At 44.8% G+C, this 23,343-nt stretch overlaps 1 protein-coding gene across 1 annotated transcript in view; it reads right to left on the bottom strand.

Annotated features, from left to right (window-relative positions):
• The window catches only part of ACTR8 (actin related protein 8), a 115,324-nt gene that overhangs the window by 69,357 nt on the left and 22,624 nt on the right, over window positions 1-23,343 (bottom strand). The window contains exons 5-6 of the mRNA XM_086939139.1: window positions 17,400-17,573; window positions 5,270-5,363 (exon numbers count right to left, since the gene is read on the bottom strand). Of these exons, the coding sequence (XP_086795265.1) occupies window positions 5,270-5,363; window positions 17,400-17,573 (268 nt within the window). The remainder of the gene's footprint in view (window positions 1-5,269; window positions 5,364-17,399; window positions 17,574-23,343) is intronic.

Below are 23,343 nucleotides of genomic sequence, written 5' to 3'. Positions count from 1 at the left end.
TTCTTCAGGATTAGAACAGGAGACTTATTTCTCCTGTTCAGAATGATTCCAAAAGTAGCAGCTCAGATGATGAGACAACAGGAAGACTTGATTCTGGTGACTCCAATATGGAGATCCAGTCTTGGTGCGGAGTCTTTTTGGAGATGTTTTGCGATCTTCCATTCAAATTCCCACTGTTTCCGGAGCTGCTGACCAGATGGTTCAAACACATTCGCTGATGCAAGCGGGTCATCTGCCACTCATCGCTTGGAGGGTTTCAGAAATCATTGGCAAGGGCTGAAAAGATTTTTTCTCCATTAGACAGGGATGGTTAATCAATACTCATAAAAGATACTCCTAGGTCTGGAAAAGGTAGTTACATTTGTGAAACAAATGGGGTATTGGTCCCTGGGATGCACTTGATAGTAAATTTCTTTTCAGTGACTTAGCGTACAGGTCGGTAAATAATGTTTGTACTGCAGGGATTACACCCAGTTGATAGAAAAGGATGTTCAACAACAGGTTTCCTACGTAAGTTAATGAGGAGAGTGTTTCTTGGCATTCTACTTTATGGCATGTAGATATGGCGTTAACATTTTTTGAACAGTGACTGGACAATTACGACTTAACAAAGAAATAGTTGTTGGAAACGTTAACTGTGTTGCTGTGCTTGATTTCCTGCAAAAAAAGTCTTGAAGGTACAAGCACTGGTTCTAACAGGTAGAATTTTTTCTCCAGAAGTTTTATTTCATGTTTTCAAAATCAATAAACTAAATTCCAGATGGATTTCTTATCCATCTTTTCTAAATGCAAATAATTGTGTGTGGTGAGATGCTTGAAAGCGTATGAGGATAGCACCAGAAAATTTAGATAGGATTGTAAGAGGCAGTTATTCGTTGCTTTTCAGAAACCCATCAGGCTGGTGTCCTCAGCAACTCTGGCAAGATGGGTATGATGAGTTTTATCAAAAGCAGGAACTGTTGACTCTGCTTTTGGTACGCACTACACTAAAGGCGCAAAGTCTTGAAAGCTTATTCTTTGGGTTTTAAACTGGAAGACATTATGAAGGCCACTGACTGGTCCTCATAGTCCAAAAACGTTTTACTATAAACGTATTTTGCATGTTGCTTCGGTAGTAGTGGAAAAGCTTCAAATAAGCACAGTCTGCGCTTCTGGTCCTGCCACAGAATAAAACATTTTTATAGCTACTGCATCAACAATTCTCAATTCTGTCAATGATAAGCAGGTGAGAATTATCCACACATACAAATATTGCCTTAACTGCATTGTGACGTTGGAATCATTTTCAATAAAAATGTTTGATTGCCCACCACATTAATTTTGTTTGTATGTGGACAACGGCTTTAAATTTGGATGAAAACTGAGTACCTACCTACAGAAAGAAGCAAGTGTAATGTCAAACCAGAGACTGTGATTGGACTAGATGGATGACTTCCTCCAGGATATGGCAAGTTCTGCAAGGTTTGTGTAGGCAAGTGAGTTATTATGTGCCTGGTTGCGAGACCTCACCATATAATAATGTCACAATCTTTATCAAGTCCTCTTAGATTTCTTTAATAAACCTCATTACTGGTTAGCTGTAGCACAGAGCTGTCAGACTTAATTAGAAGAACACGCATAAAGCACTTAGAAGCACCACAACAGTCAATAAGTAGGCAATTCAAAAATTGCATTTTTAATCTTAAAATAGACACCAAAAGAACAATACTAATATCCTGGGGAAACTCTGGCATCCACAGGCATCAGGGGTTGTCTCCGGCTTCAGGACTCAATATCCCATGATGCATCAGAGAAGTCCTATGCATGGGCAGTCACCACTGGTCCTCTGGTCTCCTAGTTAGAGCAGCCTCAGCGGTTGCTTACAGGTAAGCAAACCTTTTCTTTTTTGGGATCAGGGTCCACTTCGACTTCAGCTACAGGTCTCACAGAGGTGGAGACACATCTGGAAGGTCAGGACTCAGTCGTTGAGCAGGCACTTCAGGGTCCAATGCAGTGAGGCAATCCTGTGGGAGCTGGGCTCTCTGGTGGTGCAGGCACAGTCCTCTTTACTGGTCTCTCAGGTGCAGCAGCTGTAGTCAAGTCTTTTGTGTAGCCTCTTTGTTCTAGGTCCAAGGAGCAGCAGCAGGAGGGCAGTCCTCCTGACTTCTTTCCAGTCCAGTAGTGATCTGAGGATTGTGTCTGTAATGCCACTTTCATACCATCCTCACGTTTGTGGGAGGGGAAGACTAACTAGCCAACTGGGGCAATAGTTCCTACGGCAAGCCGTAACACTTTACAACACTTGCTGTGGGTCTTGGCCATCAAACAAACCCAGGATACCTCTCTCTACCCAATTCCAAGCTCGTGCAAGCCTTCTTGCCAACTGAAGAGCCCTGGGCACACCCCTGGGTGTAGTCGGCATAATGAATCATTCCTTCTGGAAAAACGGTTCTGCAATTGGTTTTTCCCCTCTGGAGGAGATCCCCGTCTGTCTGCCTGCACACAAAGGAGGTGCCTTGTCGAGGTGTGATCACCTGCTTCACTGAGGCGATAGCCTGTCTGTAGATGGGCCTTCTGTGCCCGTCGTCTGGTAGTCACATCTTCTCCCACCTTCAACTCTTTTTTCCCCTCTGGAGGAGATCCCCGTCTGTCTGTCTGCCTGCACACAAAGGAGGTGCCATGTCGAGGTGTGATCACCTGCTTCACTGAGGCCTTTGATGCAAACTGAATGCTTCTCAAGCTTGTAAACGCGCAGGAATATCGGAGAGTTAAAAGTACGAGCCGCGCTGCCTAAAATGAGCAAATAAATACGTGCCTTTTCTGAATGTTGCCCGGCTCAATATTGAGAGTTAAAGTACGATCCGTGTTGCTTAAATGAGCGATTAAAAACGCTACTAAATTTGGATGTTTTCCGGTTCAACATTGAATTACCACGCTCAGCAGTAGCAAGATTAATAATATAACTAGAATTGTTCTGCTGCAAGCGGCACCATCTTGTTTCAAAGTCCTTCGATATTTTATCTACAAATACGATACATCGAACGCTGTCTTTTGGCCAATTTAAGGGGTCTTCCACCACAATACTCGTCAGTCCTGAAGATGGTCTCGCTAATTAAAAAGTAGACACCGAAACGTTGACCTACGCTTTCTCTTCTGAAATTTGTTTAATCTCTATTAAGAAGAAAAGTGTGGACAATTGTTACAGTGAAGGCTTTTAATTTTAGTCTGTCTCCTTCTTGTCACATTGTTTGTATTCTCCAATACCCGTATTTGATTTGGTCTTTTGAGATAAAAAAATGAATATTTTGCTATATACACCCGTTTTTGTCTTTGTTCTTTGCATGACTTTGCAAGTTTGATTCATTTTCTGCATGACATTATTGTTTATGTCTGTGATTTAGACTCACTGTATAAAGAAATTGTGGATATGAAGTAGTTAGTAAAAGAAATCAGTTAGCAAGGTAACCATTTGTCTGGCCTTGAAATTTGATTAAAAAAATAAATTAAGAAAATATTCGAATAAATCCCCTGAAGGCACATATACCCTATCATTTCACTGAGGCAATAGCCTGTCTGTAGATGGGTCATCTGTGTCCGCCATCTGGTAGTCACATCTTCTCCCACCATCAACTTTTTTTCCCCTGTTCCTATGACCACTTTGCAATTCCTAGCTTGGGGGGGGAGGGTGGGGGGAGGGGTGGAGGGCTGGAGGGGTGGGGGGCTCATGTATGTTATAGGTGCAAACTGCTGCAGATAGACAGGAAACACCACCAGAGATAGAACCATGACAGTGTGGAAAGTTATGATGAGGAACGTAATATGTATGTTTAAAAGTTTTCAATTGTGGCTGCTTTGATTTACAGTAAAGATTTGAAAAGCATAATCCTCCCCTGTGTATATTTAATAGAGCTGATATTTTTGGATGAGATAGCCAGAAATGTTTTTTTATTGTGGAACCAAAAAACACTTTCATTTCTTTATGTGACAGAGCCAAACCTCTGAAATAATTTGAGCATGCAGATACAACATACATTGCAGTTTTATGTTAATCAAACCCTAAGCTGAAGGGGTTAAACCTCTGCATGGAAATACAACTCACTTAAACAGACCTGCAGGTTAAATCTGGAAAATGAAATAAAAAAAGTTTTTGGGAGCTCCTGCTCTCAATTTGAAAGAAGCTGAAAAACTGTTTCCTGTAACTCAGCATGTCTTTGACATATCCTCTATTTGTCTGTAGATAAGTTTTTGTATTAATAAGCCATCCGGTATAATAAACTTTTTGAAGTACACTGTACATACATAGTCAATCCCTCTGGTATGGGTGGGCCACCTTGACCCACTACTCAATTTTGCAGTATCGCAGTAGTAATGTGTTGTGCGAAGAGTAATACACATGGCAACAAGCCATGGTCATATGAATGGAAGTAGCCTTCTTAACATATGCTTGACTAAGAGGACCTTTCATTAATTGTATAATTTTAAAGTTGTATTACTGATTATATGTATCTCAATTCATACAATAAATAAGCAGGATGTTATCACTTGATGTAATGTCATAAGACACACACTTATGACTTCAGTATAAACACACACATATGTCTTTAATAGAGATGCCATGGGCTAAAGCTGGTCATTAACACATTTGGAGGCATGGGGAATTACAATATGCCCTGCAATCCTACAAAATGTTTGATTAATGTTCACACCCCCTATAAAAGGAATAACACATTTGAAGATGACTAGTCAATTTTTCTTTTTTTTTTTAACACAGATTGAACAACAAAGTACTGCAGGTGAACAAATTGAACAAAAGAAATTAAACGTTTAATGCATACAGTACATACTTTTCCTCTTTGTCGCACCCCCTGAAATGCCACCTTGCACCCCCTGGGTGTGCGAGCGCCCCAGGTTGGGAACTCCTGCTCAGGTCTCAGAACATGGTAACATGTAAAGGTGGGTGAGGGATGGGATAGTGCTAACGAGTGTTACAGTCACAAAATCAAACATTAGTCAATGCAATAATGAGGTGAGTTTTTGTTTCCTTTTTGCTGAACCAGATCTAAGTTACTTAAGTTTAGTCACTGTTAAAGGGCTCAAATTACCATGTACCGTAATGTATACATGTGTGAGGAGACTTGGTAGTTAGGGCCTGACCATCAAGTACAAAACGCACACTGGGACCAATATACAAAGCTGTAGCTACTTGAAACGAAACAATCCCCTGTTAACATATTTTTAATACCAGTGTACTATAAGGTTGAATAAAGCAGGTATACTACAAAATGCTTACCTGAAAACCCCATGTTCATGAGAATCATGTTGACCAGCTCTTTCACATGCTGCCTATTGTAAATATCCGGGACCAGTAAAATGCACCTGTAGTACTAGACAGAAAAATGTACAAGTCAATAAAAGAAAAATTTACAAGAATTTACAGAAACATTTACAAGTCAATAGTGTTGAAATGAACTTTGGCTTTTACTACTCAATAGTGACCCTTCCAGTTGTAGGAAAACTACTATGCCTCACGCACGAACCAGCAAGCAAGACAATGCATTGTAGATCTTTTTTGTACAGCTAGCTCCATTACTGACATGTGATCATTGCGCCACATACTGCATGATGGCAGTAACTCATGCTAACTTTAAACTACATTTAAGTGAGGCAACTGAGGTTCTACCTACAACCATCTAGTTCATTGCAGCCAATCCCTCGCATGCGCCCACGTCATTTCTCAAGTCGTGGTGATTTTTTTCCACAGGTTGAAACAAAATGGCAGAAATTAAATTGTTTCACTTTTAGGTTAGACTAAGGCTACTCACCAATATCCTTCAATAACAAGCACTGCGAAGGATCTGTGTGATATAAGCAGGAATGGTGGGTCTGTATCGAGACCTGTGAGGTGGAAGCTTAGGGCTCACAAGCAATGCAGATGACGGCAATTGATTGAGGAATTGGGACTGGAACCAGCGTCTGATTGGTAAAGCGGGCATTCGGGCAATGCCGGAGGGGCCGATGTCCGAGTTCTGCTGTGGGCCGCTTTTTTGAGCAGTCTGGGGGCCATTTGGGCGCTGTCTCTATTGTTCTAACACAGACAGGTGCCCAGTGGGTGTCTGAGTGGCCTTTCTAGAGGCAGATGGGCCTCCGTTTTGCAACAGCCTTTGTCTCGCTGGGCGGCCCATTAATGTGTGCACATCCTGAGCGGAGGCAGGGGGCCTGAGTAGAAGTGGCCTCACTTGTTTCACGATTGTAAACTAACGCATGCATTTTTTTAACCCACCCTCAACCACCCCATCGTAAAGTTTTTTTTATAAGATTACGCCAAAGCAGTAATTTGACTGAGGCGTGATTATGCAAATGTGGGCCGATTTTTTTTATGCGTGCCCGGGACGATTTTCAATCCCAATCCAACCCTGACTGGAGCATCCTTGCCCCTCTCTTTACCGGATGGTGAGAAACAAGGAGGACACAGAAGGAAAATACTACGGCACCATATGACATTTTAATACCAGAAAAACCTTTAATGCCCCCACTGACCAGAAAATGATAAATATGAGTAGACAGCCAGCTCCACCTACCTGCGTCCTGTAATGTGACAAAAAGGTGTGCTATGCAACAAATACCCAGGTTGCCAAGTGCCAGCAGGGAGCCCCTGTGATGACCACCCAAGATGCACACATCACCAACTCATGGATTGACCCTGGACAAAACCTCGAATAACAGAGGCAGAAGCAGCGGCGGTTCCTCTTTTAGGGCGGAGGAGCATCGGCCCGCCTGCTGCGACCGCTACAACTGCAGCAAATGCAGATTTGATGGAATAGTCAATGGACATATCCATTTCGGTGGGGTGCACTCACTGAGTCTCGTGTCGGGGCAGTGCCATTTCTGCGGCTGTTTAGCAGCAGGAATGACTTGCCTAAAGCCTGAAGTGCGCATGTCGGATTGGTCGGCTGTCCTGTGACAGCCATATTTACAAAAAGGGGTGGTGAGGGACAGAGTCTCTGAATTAAGCAGAAAGCTCTCACCCAGTCAAAAGATCAGGGCTGGATCCAACACCGTTTTTTAGCTCACTGCACCATCCCAGTTTCAGAACCTGGCTGTATGCAAATTAGTCTGTTCCTGTCCCAGTGCATGATGGGAACAGGACAAACCAAACTACAGAAGCCAATTCTTACACTGGGAAGGAAACAAGCTCCCGGGGACCGGTTTCTGGCATTACAGCCGTCTTCAGCCCGGTTTGCTTGAATCCTGATGGTGCAATGAGCAAGGGTCTCACATCTGAGAATACCCTTCCACGCTTAGGGTGGACAAAAATATTTACAAAAAGGGGTGGTGAGGGACAGAGTCTCTGAATTAAGCAGAAAGCTCTCACCCAGTCAAAAGATCAGGGCTGGATCCAACAACGTTTTTTAGCTCACTGCACCATCCCAGTTTCAGAACCTGGCTGTACGCAAATTAGTCTGTTCCTGTCCCAGTGCATGACGGGAACAGGACAAACCAAACTACAGAAGCCAATTCTTACACTGGGAAGGAAACAAGCTCCCGGGGACCGGTTTCTGGCATTACAGCCGTCTTCGGCCCGGTTTGCTTGAATCCTGATGGTGCAATGAGCAAGGGTCTCACATCTGAGAATACCCTTCCACGCTTAGGGTGGACAAAAATATTTACAAAAAGGGGTGGTGAGGGACAGAGTCTCTGAATTAAGCAGAAAGCTCTCACCCAGTCAAAAGATCAGGGCTGGATCCAACACCGTTTTTTAGCTCACTGCACCATCCCAGTTTCAGAACCTGGCTGTATGCAAATTAGTCTGTTCCTGTCCCAGTGCATGATGGGAACAGGACAAACCAAACTACAGAAGCCAATTCTTACACTGGGAAGGAAACAAGCTCCCGGGGACCGGTTTCTGGCATTACAGCCGTCTTCGGCCCGGTTTGCTTGAATCCTGATGGTGCAATGAGCAAGGGTCTCACATCTGAGAACGGTGATGGATCAAGCCCTGATCTTTGGACTGGGTAAGAGTGGTCTGCTTAACTCAGACACTCTGTTCATCACCACCCCCTTTTCTAAATCGTTTTTGGCCACTATAGGTGTGGCAGGGTATACTCAGACATGAGTCCCTTTCTCACTGCTCCATCAGGATTCAAGCAAGCCGGGCCGAAGAAGGCTGAAATGCCAGAAACCGGTCCCCGGTAGCTTGTCTCCTTTCTGGTGAAGAATTGGCTTGGTAGTTTAGTCTGCCCTGTTCCCATGATGCACTGGGCCAGGGACAGACTGATTTGCATATAGCCAGGTTCTGAGCTGGGATGGGGCAGTGAGATAAATAACGGTGATGGATCAAGCCCTGATCTTTGGACTAGGTAAGAGTGGTCTGCTTAACTCAGACACTCTGTTCATCACCACCCCCTTTTCTAAATCGTTTTTGGCCACTATAGGTGTGGCAGGGTATACACAGACATGAGTCCCTTTCTCACTGCTCCATCAGGATTCAAGCAAGCCGGGCCGAACAAGGCTGAAATGCCAGAAACCGGTCCCCGGTAGCTTGTCTCCTTTCTGGTGAAGAATTGGCTTGGTAGTTTAGTCTGCCCTGTTCCCATGATGCACTGGGCCAGGGACAGACTGATTTGCATATAGCCAGGTTCTGATCTGGGATGGGGCAGTGAGATAAATAACGGTGATGGATCAAGCCCTGATCTTTGGACTGGGTAAGAGTGGTCTGCTTAACTCAGACACTCTGTTCATCACAACCCCCTTTTCTAAATCGTTTTTGGCCACTATAGGTGTGGCAGGGTATACTCAGACATGAGTCCCTTTCTCACTGCTCCATCAGGATTCAAGCAAGCCGGGCCGAAGAAGGCTGAAATGCCAGAAACGGGTCCCCGGTAGCTTGTCTCCTTTCTGGTGAAGAATTGGCTTGGTAGTTTAGTCTGCCCTGTTCCCATGATGCACTGGGCCAGGGACAGACTGATTTGCATATAGCCAGGTTCTGAGCTGGGATGGGGCAGTGAGATAAATAACGGTGATGGATCAAGCCCTGATCTTTGGACTGGGTAAGAGTGGTCTGCTTAACTCAGACACTCTGTTCATCACCACCCCCTTTTCTAAATCGTTTTTGGCCACTATAGGTGTGGCAGGGTATACTCAGACATGAGTCCCTTTCTCACTGCTCCATCAGGATTCAAGCAAGCCGGGCCGAAGAAGGCTGAAATGCCAGAAACCGGTCCCCGGTAGCTTGTCTCCTTTCTGGTGAAGAATTGGCTTGGTAGTTTAGTCTGCCCTGTTCCCATGATGCACTGGGCCAGGGACAGACTGATTTGCATATAGCCAGGTTCTGAGCTGGGATGGGGCAGTGAGATAAATAACGGTGATGGATCAAGCCCTGATCTTTGGACTGGGTAAGAGTGGTCTGCTTAACTCAGACACTCTGTTAATCACCACCCCCTTTTCTAAATCGTCCTGTGACAGCCGGCCCAACATGTGCATTTCATCTTGCATCTATGTACTAGCTGTGTGACAGCCAGGGGACTGCATGCACAGATTCCTGGGTTGGCCTACTCCAACCAATCATTGCGCTGCTCTTGTGTTGGAAACAGCATGGGAGCAGCTCCGGGTTTTCTCGTATGCTCTTCGCTTCGTGCTCCGTGATTTTCTGGGAGTGGAGTAGTGGGCTGCCTTCCAGCCAGACGAACAGACATCAGTGAGTACTTTTTTTTCTCTATTGATCTGGAGTTCATCAACTATACTCCGCAGTCGGGTAATTCTCGGTTTATGAAACTGCTGCAACACATGGCGACAAATACTTCTTCATTCAATTAAAGCCAAATAATAGTAACTCTATGACAGTCTTGTACAGTATGGTCTTGTGCTTCTGACGCAGCCTCGAAGAGCTGCGAGTTAATGACACTTAGCTTACCGACCTTGCAGAGATACAAGTCCATGCTGACATACAGTCACCGATTAACCTCAGCATTAAACTGAGCAATGTTATGTCACACTTGCGCCTAAAGGCGTGGGACCATGCGCAGCCTTCCTCCAGAGCCTCTGCCAGGGCCCAGGTGGAATTTGCCCTGGCCATAGGCCAGGGGTTGCATCAAGCGGCGGCCAAGCAAGAGTGTGTATTTCAGTCCAACATTATTTTGTTTTTTGGGAAGTTTTATATAGCGCAAACTCTACCCGAAGGTATCAGAGCGCTTTGCGTGACCACCAGTTGCGTTACAGAAGGGGAGGTTAAGTGATTTGCTCAGAATCACAGCATGTTGAGTTTCCCTGCCGAGACTTGAACCCGGTTCCCCAGCTTCAAGGCCGACCGCTTTAGCCTTCCGCTGAAATGCGTCACAGTTTTTCCCTTAACGCATTCCTTGCCGCTGTTATTACGCCACATGGGACCCATGTCGGCTACATATGCACAAACTTGGATATTGTAATTCAGTGCCAGTGTGTGAGGCCTGTGTGTATGTGTGTTGATCAGCACGTCTAGGTTTATCGACCATGGATTCCCCACCCTTTCTGTAACAGAACCGTACAGACCCGTACAGACCTTTTCACCTAAGACAGTGATGCAAAGAAGCAGTGTCGGCAGGAGCGACTGGAGACTTTTGAAAGTAGTAGATTTGTTTTACAGCACCCTGACGCCCTTGGGACAGGTTCACACTACTGAAAAACTGACAAAAAAAGGTTCTATGCAACTTAGCTTTCCATTGGTCTTGAACAATATATCAAAGAGCAGAAATATATATATATATTTTAAAGGAAACAGAACAAGCAGTAAGCGTATGCATGGGAGTAGTAAAACATTATTTCAGTTATCGTGCAACTTCAACGCAATTGCACACCATGAGGCACCTACGCAAGAAATGAACGATAAGCTGCAAATCTTTAACCCCTTAGATTTGTACTAACACAGGGTCACAGCTTGATGTTTCAGATAGCCCATCTTCCTCCCGCCCTCCGTCCGCACACTGAATTCTGACATCGTGTACAGCAGAGAGGTTTCAGCAGTGGGGCGGACCAGTGTCAATCTTGGGGGCGGTGCTGCAGAGCTGGGCATGGCATGTGGCAAGATGGAGATGGATGAGCAGCCACGAGGGCATGGGCTGTAAAGTCAATGATTCAAGGTTCAGGTGTGTGGGAGGATCATTTGGGCACACGGCTATAAGGTCAGAAGGCTGAAGCTCGAATCAAAAATCTACTCGAGCATTTTTGTAAATAATTTACTAGAAAGAATTAGCAAACTGCAAGATAAATCTGACCAGTTTTAGTGTGTTTGTATCAAGCTTAGCAATAACAAATATAACTTTGGGTTTATCATCAAAAATATAATGTGGTGCACTGTCAGAAGTATAACTAATATTAGATGTAAAAATAAAACGTATATCAAAGAAAGAAGGTACCATTCCAAGCAAGCAGTTACATTCAGCCATAGCGGCCTTAACGTATGCATTTCATTTATAACTCTCTATTTCAGCTACAACCTTTAACTCTGTCAGCTTGAGCTTGCCAAAAATATGGGCCTTGCAATCTGTGAGGGCCAAGGTGCCAGGAGCTCATAGATTTATGATAATAGCAGGAAGGACTCGCTGAAAAATGGTTTTAGAGAGAGAATCTATCATAGGATTTTTGGTACAAACAAAACATACAATTCCTCAGACCAAGCATTAGAAGTAAATCAGATATTAATCCACAAGCCAAAAGAATATGTTTAACAGTTTCTGAAAGCTATGTTGCACCTCACCTGAGCGGTCTTTGAGTTTGTAGGACCTACCTGGCATCTTCCAGACCTTTAAACCCATAAGAGTTTGCTAATATGAAGGTAATTACAACTATACTTTTATCTTGGAACAGTAGTTTTTCATACGGGCGCAGATAACACCCTGAAAGTCAGAGGCTAGACTTGCATGTTAGAAGGTAATCTCATGTACCACAGAGGTGGGCAAGTCACTGAAATCTCGAGCCAAATGCCTTGCTCTGGCTCAGCTTGAGGTCAATGTGTAACCTCGAGCCTACAATGAGCAAAACTTTCATGTGGCTTCTATCTGCCACCCATGCTCTACCCTGATGGACAAAGAGTTAAAATAAAAGCCTTCACATTTGAGGTACAAGTCTGAAACAAATAGAAAACTATTTAGTGACTGGTTGGTACAAAGTGAAACCAGAAAACCAGGGATTAAACCCGGCTTCCTGCGTAACCTAATTTGGTAATCTTAGGCAAATATTTTATTCGCTGATCTTCCTTTTACTTCATTAACTCATATGAAATCACCTTAAGGTACGCAAGTTCAAAATATGAACTGTAAAAAAACATTGTGTCTGATATAAATTGATGGTAATGTTGCACTATGTTTAAGAAGGAGAGCCACATTCAGGGGGGGTTCACATGACTACTGACTTGTCTCGTTGCTCAATAATAGCACTGTCACCAGGGTGGGGGTGGGACCGGGGAAAGGTATGGTTCTAAGTTCATTTTTAAAATCTATCACTTTTAATAAGTACCCCTCACAGTGTGGTGATAGAACGTATTAAGGTCAAAACTTTTGCATATAAATGAAATACATGTTTGAATTTAGAAGAGGCTTGATCATCTTTTTTGTGATGTTTGTCAGATACATAGCAAACATTTTCAGGGCTCGGCTCATGCATGGACCCTTGGCTCTGCTTCCCTGTTAATTGGCACACCCACCTCTAATAGCCCGCAACTTCAATTTAGGATCAGACAATTTGGATAAGCGGCATGCGGCTTAACATTTCACTATCACCCCCACCTCTGACTGGGCAGCTGTGTTTCAAAATTCCACACTCAACACACAGGAAGGCAGAACATTAATGTAGTAGTGAGAGGGAGTACCTCTTGGGACTCTGTGAAGGGGAGGATGGCCACGAGAGTGAGAACCAGGGAAAAGTTAGTTAGTGATCGTGAGAGAGAGGGGGAGATAGAGAGAGAGAGAGAAGGAACAAAAGAGTGCTCTAGGGGGATTGGACAGACAAAACAAGACACAATACGAGAATAAAAACTAACTTGGCCTGGACAGATAATGCTTCATTTAAAAAATACGCAAAGCATGTAACAATAACAGTTGATAAGTAACTAACCAGACTAAACCACTTTAACCTAACCTCTTTTTTTCCTAACTTAACATCGTCCCATACACTGCCCCTTCTCGAAGGCCAAGCCGGTCAGGGGACAGCTTGTAGTCTGTTGGTACATTGTTGGTGACGGTCTTGTAAAAGTCATCAAATCAGACCTGGAATAACAATCCCACTCGCCTGCAATGGACGGGAAGTCTAAGGGTGGGGCGAGGCTTGAAGATTGGGGGCGAGGCTTGAAGAGTGGCACGCGCAGATATTTTCCTTTGCTCTGTTCAGTAAACAATGTAGGACTGGACTCCAGTCCGTCCACATTAATGCACGAGTGAGAGTACTGCTGACGCAATACAGAAATTAAATATAGTTTTAATAACTGGGAGGAGCCCCAGCCTAAAAAAATGCTCACAAAGGGCAAATAAAAGTCTAAAAACCAGGTCCCCATAAAATGAGTTTTTCCTGCACAGATGGGCAACATATCACCCCTAAGTGCGGAAAATGCCCAAAATGACAACACTGGTTCTACAGCAGCCTCCCAGGGTGTTCTAAATAACAACTAGGCTTCTAATAGTCTTATTTATGTTTTTAACACACTGGTCCCAAACAAGGACAATAAGAGCATAGGGAGATAAATATAGACTCCAAATCAGTTCTCTATTTGTGCTGTCCAGACGGACAGGATTCAATTTAATATTTCAAATAGTCACAAAAATAAAGTGGGGACACAATCCTGCATCCAACTAGGTATACATAAAACAAAGGCTAAGGTAGAACAAATGCTTGTATGTCATACATTCAATAATACAAGCATAAATGTACAGGACACTATCACACATGAGTAATGACAGGATAAATAGTGTTTAAGGTATACAGAGAGTCAACAACGTTTCGATCCCTTGTAAGCAATTGTGGGATCATCATTAGGACATTGTATTACATGCCTGAGTAAAATTGCTGTGGGAGGTGCTATGCCTCACACTAACGGTTCCTGACAATAGACAGCCGTAGCGTGGCCAAACGGGGACCAGTTATCACAGGGGAGGTAGAGTAAGGCCGCTAGGAAAAGCAGTCCAAGGAGCCTTAGAATTAGAAAAGCTGAGCGATGCCACATATTTAAAAGCCGCATGAAAGGACCGCAGTAGCGTGTCCAATTAGGGAAACAGATTGGATCAGGTGCTGGGTGGGGCAATTCGATGAGCCGACTATCCTGAGGAGCTGCGCCATGGGATCACAATTGCCATATAGAGGACCGCAGCCACGTGTTCAATGCGAGGTACCTGAGAAGGATGGTTTGATCAACCATCGAATGTGCCGGGCGCATTAGATGCTGTTCCAAGACGCCCACATTGATGCGCCCGCACATTCGATGGTTGATCAAACCATCCTTTTCAGGTACCTCGCATTGGACACGCGGATGCACAGCTACAGGACGAGTTGGGTCTTTGCAACTGTCAGAACAAGAGCAAACAGGCAGGGTTTGGCACCAAAGTCCACAGCTAGTCGACAGTTCTCACGTCTTCGGCTCTTCTTTGTCCTTTTTTTCAGACAGAAGAATTGGAGTTCCTGGTGTCAGGGGACCGCCTAAATACAACATTTTGGGGGTATTAGGGAGAGTGAAGGATAGCAGCCAATGGGTTGCTTACCCTTTGGGTCACTATACCCTCTATATGACCACTTCCTATGGGGACTAGGCATAGCCCTGTGCCAGAGTTCCTAATACCACCAAAAATAAGATGGTGGAACCCATCTTTTGTTCAGCACATCAGGTAGCCCCCCATAGTGGTGTGATTAGCCTGGAGGTGCAACATGTCTACTTGCATGGCTAATTCCCCACAAGTCTTGGCGCCAAATCTCCTCACGACGATATCCCAGGTCTGGGGAAGTCAGGCGCATATCAAATGCGGCAGGGGCATTGAAGCCCCTGGACTGGATATGCTATATCACTAGCCATCCTGCTGGAGGACCTGTGAACACCTTTTCACCGGAGCAGGCACTGTTTCTGGCCTCATAGAGTGCGGGCTCTTGCCTGCAGGGAATCAGAATCCTGTCTGTGGTGGCAGGCTGGATGATGCCAGTAAGCCAGCACATTAGATACTGGTAAGTTTTACAGGCGGCACCTCTAAGGCGCCCTCTGTTGGCAAGTCATAATAAATCTAGTACTGGCAACAGTACAGATTTATTAAGACAAGGTGTTAGATCAAAAACACCATAGGTTTCAGTAAAGGCATCATGTAGCTGGGGAACTCGTAATGACCTGTGCCCAGTACATATACTTAAAATGGCTTCCGTGTTCACTTGTACCATCTAGTAATTGAACTAGACAGTACAAGGCAGAACTGCTCCTGTAGATATGCCCTCACATATAATATAATGCACCATGCCTTAGGGCTACAACACCTGCTATACGGGTGACTTACATAAATTACATGCAGTGACTTTAGCATGGCACACAGTGAGTGTGCCGGGTTTTCACTCATGGTTTGCAACAGACAAGCAGTCTGCAACCACAGGCTGCATGCAATTTGTATTGGGGGTCCCTTACAATACATGCTGCAGCCCTTAGGTACCCTCTTTAGTACCCATACCCTAGGTACCACTTACTAGGGACTTACAGGAGTGCTAAAGTGTGTGAAATTGTCACAATGAGACAATTTTACCTTGCGTTGGCAGTTGAACACAATCAGTACCAGTGGCAAAAGGTAGGGGTGACCATGACAAAAAGGGGAACTTTCATACAAGGAGAAGGTACAAAGTCTTTCTAAACAGTTGATACCAATCACAAGGATGAATAATTGAATAAGCCTGGGGTCGCATGCCATAATATAGGACAATAAAGATCGAGATCGGCCATGAATTTAGTGAAGGAAGACACTAGCAATCACAGAAATTTCAGAGTACGAACAATCAGCACTGCATCGTCAGTGTATAGCAGGGTATGGAGCAAAGCACAATTCAACTTGGGGACATCTTGTGCAATAGTGGTTAGATGGAGGCTGAGCTTGTTAATATAATGTACAAAAAGTAAGGGTGCCAAAATCCAGCCTGTCTCACACCTCAAAAGATTTTAATCTCATTGAAAAGTTTTCCATTTGTCCCAAACCTTATTCTGGCTTTCATGTTCTAGTATAGGAAAACTAAGAAATGTACAAGTAGTTCGTCCATCCCCATGGAGAGGAGAAGTCTCCAAAGCTTTGAGCGTTTTACACAGTCAAATGCGGAGGTCAAATCTATAAATTCAAGATACAGTGGAGTTTATTTAGCTATTGTGTACTTGCCAATAATTTGATTTAAGTTCAAGTATTGCTCGATTGTACCTATACGATTTCGAAAGCCATACTGAAAGCTATATAAAATAGCGTGTTCTGGTGCCCATTCCTTAATCCCGTTATAAATAACTCTACCTAGTATTTTGACAAATGTATCAATGAGTGAGATAGGGTGATATCACCCAGGATTTGGCCAGTTATCTTTTTTAAATATTGGGACAATGGTTGATGTAGTCCATGAACTCGGTACTGGGGAGTAGGCAAGGCTGTTGAATATGTTAGTCAATAGCGATGTCCAGAAGTCAATGTTACACTTCATCAGATCTTTAGGGAACCCATCCAGCCCAGGTGCCTTCTCAATAATGCTCTATTGAACAGAGTCAACAACTTCAGGGAATGAAACCCGTAGGCCCTGATGCTTACAATCAATTATGCCGGGCTGTGTGGTCATTGCTGTGGCAGAAAACTATTTAGAAAAATAAGCCACCAATGCTTCACTATAGTTATGAGAACTAGTCAGTCACAGCATGGTTTAGGGTTCACAAGGCAGTTACAGCAGACCAGAAGTACTTATAATCCTTCATAGATTCTGCTTCAGCTAACTTGTACCAATGCTGAGTAATTATCTAATTCTGTCTCTTTGCAATAACTACTTTATACAGCTTACGTAGAGCATCTACTATGAGTGGGTCCCAAGGTTTAGCAGTAAGGGCCCTGTGCAGCATTCAACTGGCTATCGATAAATCTTTATTAAACTACCTAAGTGCATTATGTGTGGATCTGATTGGTTTTGCAAGATATTTTTTAATGCACTACCACTAGTCAGGCCACCATTGTGGGGTTCTTGCAATACCGTGGTTAGATTCCAATACCCTGAATCTAGAATTTTTCTTGAGCCCAAAATGCACTAAAAGCCACAAACAAGTCACATTAAAAATGGGCAGTACTCAACCACCTTTGCATAAAATATTCAAATGAACAATTCCATCTGTCGATTTGTTGCATGCTGCTTTATTACAATACTAGTTAAAAAACACATATTTTGAAAACGGAAACATGTATTAGCAAACAAATCCTTACCTTTAAATCTTTTAAAGGTATTTCCAAATACTTCTGAATAGCCTGTGTCCAAATAGTCTCGAGATCGGCAAGAACTGCAGTGAGTGAGCCACCTGATCCTGAGTGAAGGTTCAATTGGCCTCTACGGATTGGGTAGTGAATATTGTAGCAGTCAGTCGGGTTAACATACAACGCCTTGAAGGGGGGAAAAAATCAAATACAATATGATGATTCCACTTATCTTTCTTTGTGAAGAATACCCCAGCAAAGTAGAAGTTCTAAAACCAAATGGGTGAATATTTTCTGCAAAGTAAAAAAAAAAAATCACTAACAAATGCTATTTCGCACTAGCATGCTTAACATGTAAAGACTTGAATTATTCTGCCAGTGTAAATGTACAAACTATGCTACCCAAAGTTCCAAGTTTCACTTAAAAACATTTTTTTATTTTAAAGTATATGCAAGTTCCCTCTTACCGCAGATTCTTCTTTAACATAAGTATACACACATAAGTTCACTTTTGCATATATAAATTAATATTTGTTATACAACAGCAGCCAGAAAACAAAGTCTGGACCTTGACTGCTCTCCTGTCTTTCATTTTTATTCTTTAGCTTATTTTTTTTTTTTTAACAGCACAATGTTCAAAACATACAGGAATCAAACAATGTTTTATACATCTTAAAAAATGAAATGGTTTTCAGTGTTTAACTGTATGGAGAAACAGTAATTTTCTCAATGCAATTCCAACAGCTGAAGTAAGAATATACATTGAAGTGTGGTTAGTTATAGACATGATTAAGCCTTTCAGTACCAGGGTGGGTGCACACCTATTTAGCAATTCTGTTTTTACTAAAATGACATTCAGATCCTAAAGGGAATTAAATTGAATTAAAGAAGTAAAAACAAGGATAAACGTTCTACAAACCTTATGACAATTGGGCCTCCACAAACCAACTACTGACAATGGAGTGGAGGGATGGCCAAAGCAGCACCAGGCTACCCACTGTCCCTCTTAATTTCATTGCATAAGAACCCCCCACAAGAGGCGGAATTCTTGTTTGCTGTTTTAATTTTAACTCCCAGGTTCTCCTCAGAGTGCATGGCATGGCCACCACCAGCATCTGTTGTGGATGATTACTAGTTCAGGTATTGCGGTGCCAAACCTCACTTCCTCCTGTGGAAGGGGTTGGTGGAGAATGGTCTTACCTCCTGCCACTGACTTTTGAAAGATCTTTGCTGTCTCTTTCAATCCAGTAGGGTAGCTTCCAACTTTAAAGAAGCACTAGACTAATAATACAAGCTAATGCAGTATTTGGTAATTTAATACATGACTTCTGTAGGCATGAATAGAACATGGTCCCAACAAGCAGGCCTTCATCTGCACAATAACCATTCAGGTAAGTTGTGCTAAAACCCATCTGTCCCTCTCAACAGGCTAGTTTTGGGCCTCTGACATGTCATTTTCACAGGTTTTTCTTGTCAGGTGATAATTGTTCCAACATCTGGTGGCTGTGATAACCTAAGGAGTGTGTCTCATAATTACTAGTTGAATTAAAAACAATCTTGAGTGCTCTATGCCTGCTACCTGTGGCTAAGAATCTAGACAGCTTCTGCTTGAACAAGAAGACAGTCCCTTACAAAGATCTCAGCAGGAGACGTCACTGTTCGTACAGATCAAACACGACTCCAAGAGGACTTTCACTTAAGATTAGTCTTGCTTTACCTCAGGCTGGGGCTGGGCGCACCATTGTGACCCACTGTGTTTTTGGAGAAAACAGGGAGTTACTGAGGACTATCCTAGAGTTGTCTGAAGGGCTTCTGGGATCTTTTAGAGTTGGCTGAGGGTTCTTCGGACTGGCTTAATGTCAACCACGTCTACTTCTATCCGATGTGTGTTAGAGCGAAAGCTTGCAATCCTGATCCATGTGATGTACTTGTTCTTTTGTCAGAGGGTATCTAGTACTGCTGCCTGTGCTTGATCTATAAGCACTGGGGGGGGGTGGGGGGGGGGGGCACACATCACAACCATTGGCTGGATGGCAATGGTTGGGGCATGCACCTGTGCTTATCGTGTCTGACAAGTTATCTTTGAGTTTAGACACTCTCCACAAGATCTGGCCTAAATGGTCTCAGAACTCTGATGGGAACAAAAGTAAATAGGAGGCCAGTTCCTGCTGACTGTCACAAAGATAAGCAAAACTGTTTTGGTGACTCAATCTCTATCTGTTCTGGGAGAGATTTTCAGGTAGGGGGGCACAATTAGTCAATGGAGACACCTACTGTAATCCACGGTGTTACACGTTACCACTGAAGAGTGAACAGATTAAAATGAAATTGGACCACACTCACAACCAGTGATAACTCCAGACACTTTTGGGTACCACTGGTTAAGACAGTTCTGAAATCAGCATACACTCTTCTTGCTAGCAGCTCCGGGAACTTGTGTGAGGAGCACTGTCTCCCGGTCCACTGGTGCAAAGAAGAGTAAGCCTGGTCACACTACGGCACGAATCAGTGAGGAAGCCGGCTCACTTTTCTGGATTTCTCAAGATGAAGGTTCAGAAATCACTATACACTCTTCTTGCTAGCGTCTCCAGAACTTACAAGAGTGTTAGGAGTACTGTATAACGGTCCACTGGTGTGAAGAAGAGGTGAGCAGGGTCACACTACAGGCACGGATCAGTGATGAAGCCGGTTCCCTTTTCCAGATTCCTCCAGGGGAAGGAACAGTTTCTCAATCATGCTGCAGTTCTTGATTTTCCAAGGCAACTTGGCTAGGGTGACCTCGTGGTTATAGGGGTATCTTTGTTACTTGAGCTTTTGCCACAAAAGTCTTATCATCAACTGGGCTTTAATCAGCCTTCCCCGGGGTATGCTTATGCCTGGTAGTAACTCTTCTTTCAGGGAGATTAATCTCCTGTTTTCCCTTCAGATCGAACATTAGGGCAACTCTATAGGATTTTTCAGACTTTGGCCCAGTCTGGTCGAAGGTAATCTTTCTGAACATGTGTGTAAGTCTATTCTGTGTTCTGGTGATGTAGATGAACCAAGTAATGCTAAGAGTCAAACAATGAAACTGCTACATTTGAAAGTTCCAAAGAGCTCCTCCATCCGGAGGGAGCTTTTCTCCACTTTTTCATGTGCCAGTTTTTAGGACCCCCTCTCCAGTGTCCACAACGAGGCCAGTTTAATGTGAGTTGTATTAGCATCTAGGTAGGGGTGGATTTCACTCGGAGAGTATAAACCTCCTCTAAATCGAAGCATATGGGCTGGAGTCTTCTCCTATTCACCAGGTAAACAGACGTGGGCAAAGGAACAGAAGAATGTGCACACACAGGTTATTATTATTATTATTATAATTACATTTATTAAGCGCGCAGCTACCCGGAGGTTGGAATTACTGAAATGGATATCAACAGCTCTGTACAAAGGAGACCACCATCTCTTGGAGCACACATATGGTGGAACAGGCATTCACATATTCAGTCACTCACAGGCAAAAAACACACACACGTTTCAGATACCTTCAGACGTTTTCCAGTCCTGATGGAGACTAAGGGACCACCAGTTATGAGAACTGAACTGATCTTTCACAGGGTGGTCTCCCCCTGGGGTGGAGGAAGAAAAGCTTCTGCCCCGACCAGAATCATGCTGCCACCTCAGTCATCCGCCACATATCCTTGTTTGAGAGCCTGGTTTCCAAACTCATCAAAAGCCATATATGATAGCAACATTAAAAGTAGAGAGATCATCCTGTATGCTTGAATGATTTTCAGGCTATTAGGTGAAAACCACACACAGTGTTCAGATAAGTACATGGACAGAGCAGCACAGTAATAACAAAGCCATGCAGATGACTACTATCCAAACACCTGTCTCAACCTTCCACACTTTTGGGCCAATAAGTATAAGTATAATGCAAAAGTGTTGGGCAACAGGCACACCCATTATCTGCAGAGGTTACAAACAGCAGAAGTATGGTATGACATAAAAAGTTTGCATCATCATAAACAAAAATCTAATCCTAAAGCCCTCCGTCCCTTTAGGTTTCTTGAACAGAGGAGACTCTGCAGATATCACTTGATGTGGGGACATTTAGCAAATACATGATTAATTGACTATTCCCAAGCCCTTCGACCTCTTGCAGGAACGTTAGTTAAACTTTGTTGGACTTGGCCTTTCTGGCAGGTTCGCCCCTAAACTTTATGCTTATGAATGTGAATTGGTGGTAGTGATTTTTGGTTTCTGCGCACTTTACCACTGTGTCCCCGGGTAAAGTGCGTGTGTGTAGCGAGGTTGGCCTGTTCTTCCATAGGAATGCATGGGGAATGTATGTGTCCATGTTAGTTCCTGATGCGTGGGGTGTGCAAGCTTGAGTTTGGTATGTGCGGACTCGTGTGATTAAATGCTGCACGATGATGTGTGCGGCGTGAATGTGTCTAGTGTAGAAGTGCCACTTCTAGACGTTGGTGTGCTTGTGCAGTGAAGGTGCTGGCGTGTGATTGGCTGGAGCTGGCTGGTGTGCCAGGATCCAGGAGTCAGGATGGGTCTGCCCCGGTGGTGAATGAGAGATCTGCATGTGTGATGTAAGGGAGGGGTGCACCTGGGGCCTGAATAGGACTGGGCTTCCCCCACACAATGCTGGCTCCGGCCCCTGTGGTGGGTCTAATGTGCCTGACCCACCTGGTGAATAGGCAGAGGGGCTGTGCAAAACAAAGTGCTCAGGAACCAGTTGCATCTGGTGCGCCCCTTGCCTGCACCTTTTACAACAAGTGATTTTTTTGTATATAAAAAGGGGCTGTGTCCCCATGAATCTTGTTCTCTTGCTGATCCTAATTTGGAGGGGGGCCTGCTGCTGCTGGGCGCCAGGAGGACCTCCACTGGGGATTGCCTCCCTGCCTAGGAGGACCCTGTGAGCTGGTCCCTGGGCCCAGCCTTGCCCCCCACATCCTGAAGGACTGTTTGGCTATCCTGTGGAAGCATTAGCGCATGAGAGCGCTTTACTTTTAACCCTTCAGGAGCCCGAGCGCTCAGAGCGCTTTATTTGCACTTGGGTGGCTGCCCACGCCGCCTACTGCTGTGTTCCTGCCTTCGAGGGCCCCTGGCAGGTGCCCACCCTGCCATGGACGTTGGGCCGGTGCCTTGTTCTTTTTCCTTTACAACAATCTCCCGGAAGCCTACCCCGGATAGTGCCTGAGATTGACCCCGCCGCCGCCCGGCCCGCAACAGGAAGTCAGGCAGGCCGGGGGCGGCACAGCGGGACAACAGGAAGCAGACGGGATCCCACCCCGCGTTCCTGCCTCGCAAAAGAAGAGCCCCACCCGCCGCACCAAGCCGAGTCTGGCCGCAGCGCCTGAGAGCCCAGAGGAGCGTGAGCTCTCCTGCCCCAGCCGCCGTCCGGTGAGTGCTCAGTGAGTAGAGAGAGTGGGGGCCGTCGGAGCACATTGCACATTGCACATAGCACATTGCCGGTGCCCGTCCCCCCTCCAGAGGTGCAGACGTGCTTGTGGGGCGCTGGGAGGGTAGAGCGGCCCCGGCAGGCAGCGGGCCACATCCCCAGCGAGCCCCCATGGTGTAGAGCCCACGAGAGGCTCAAGGTGTCATTTGTGAAGAGCCCTGAGAGGCTCTTAGGGGCATAACTTACTTCGAGACCCCCAAGAGGGACTCCAACGTCTTCGGCGGCATTTTGTAGGTAGAGCCACGAAGGCACCGGGGGCATACTGACTGGCGAGCCCTGAGAGGCTCCAAGGGGGCATTTTCCTTGGTTGGTAGAGCGGCCCCGAAAGGCAGTGGGCCGCTCTCACCTTGCCCCGCATTTGTGCCCGAGCTCACGAGGGGCTCAGGAGACATTCCTTCTTAGAGCCTGCGAGGCTCTGGGGCGCATTTTGGGTGGTAGAGAGGCCCCGGCAGGCGGCGGGGCACCCCCCCCCCCACACTGAGCATTTTATCTACAGAGCCATGA

The sequence above is a fragment of the Lissotriton vulgaris genome, chromosome 9, assembly GCF_964263255.1.
Source record: "Lissotriton vulgaris chromosome 9, aLisVul1.2, whole genome shotgun sequence".
Lineage (NCBI taxonomy): Eukaryota > Metazoa > Chordata > Amphibia > Caudata > Salamandridae > Lissotriton > Lissotriton vulgaris.
The sequence above is the reverse complement of the archived record's forward strand: the minus strand, read 5'-3'. Positions and strand labels throughout refer to the sequence as shown.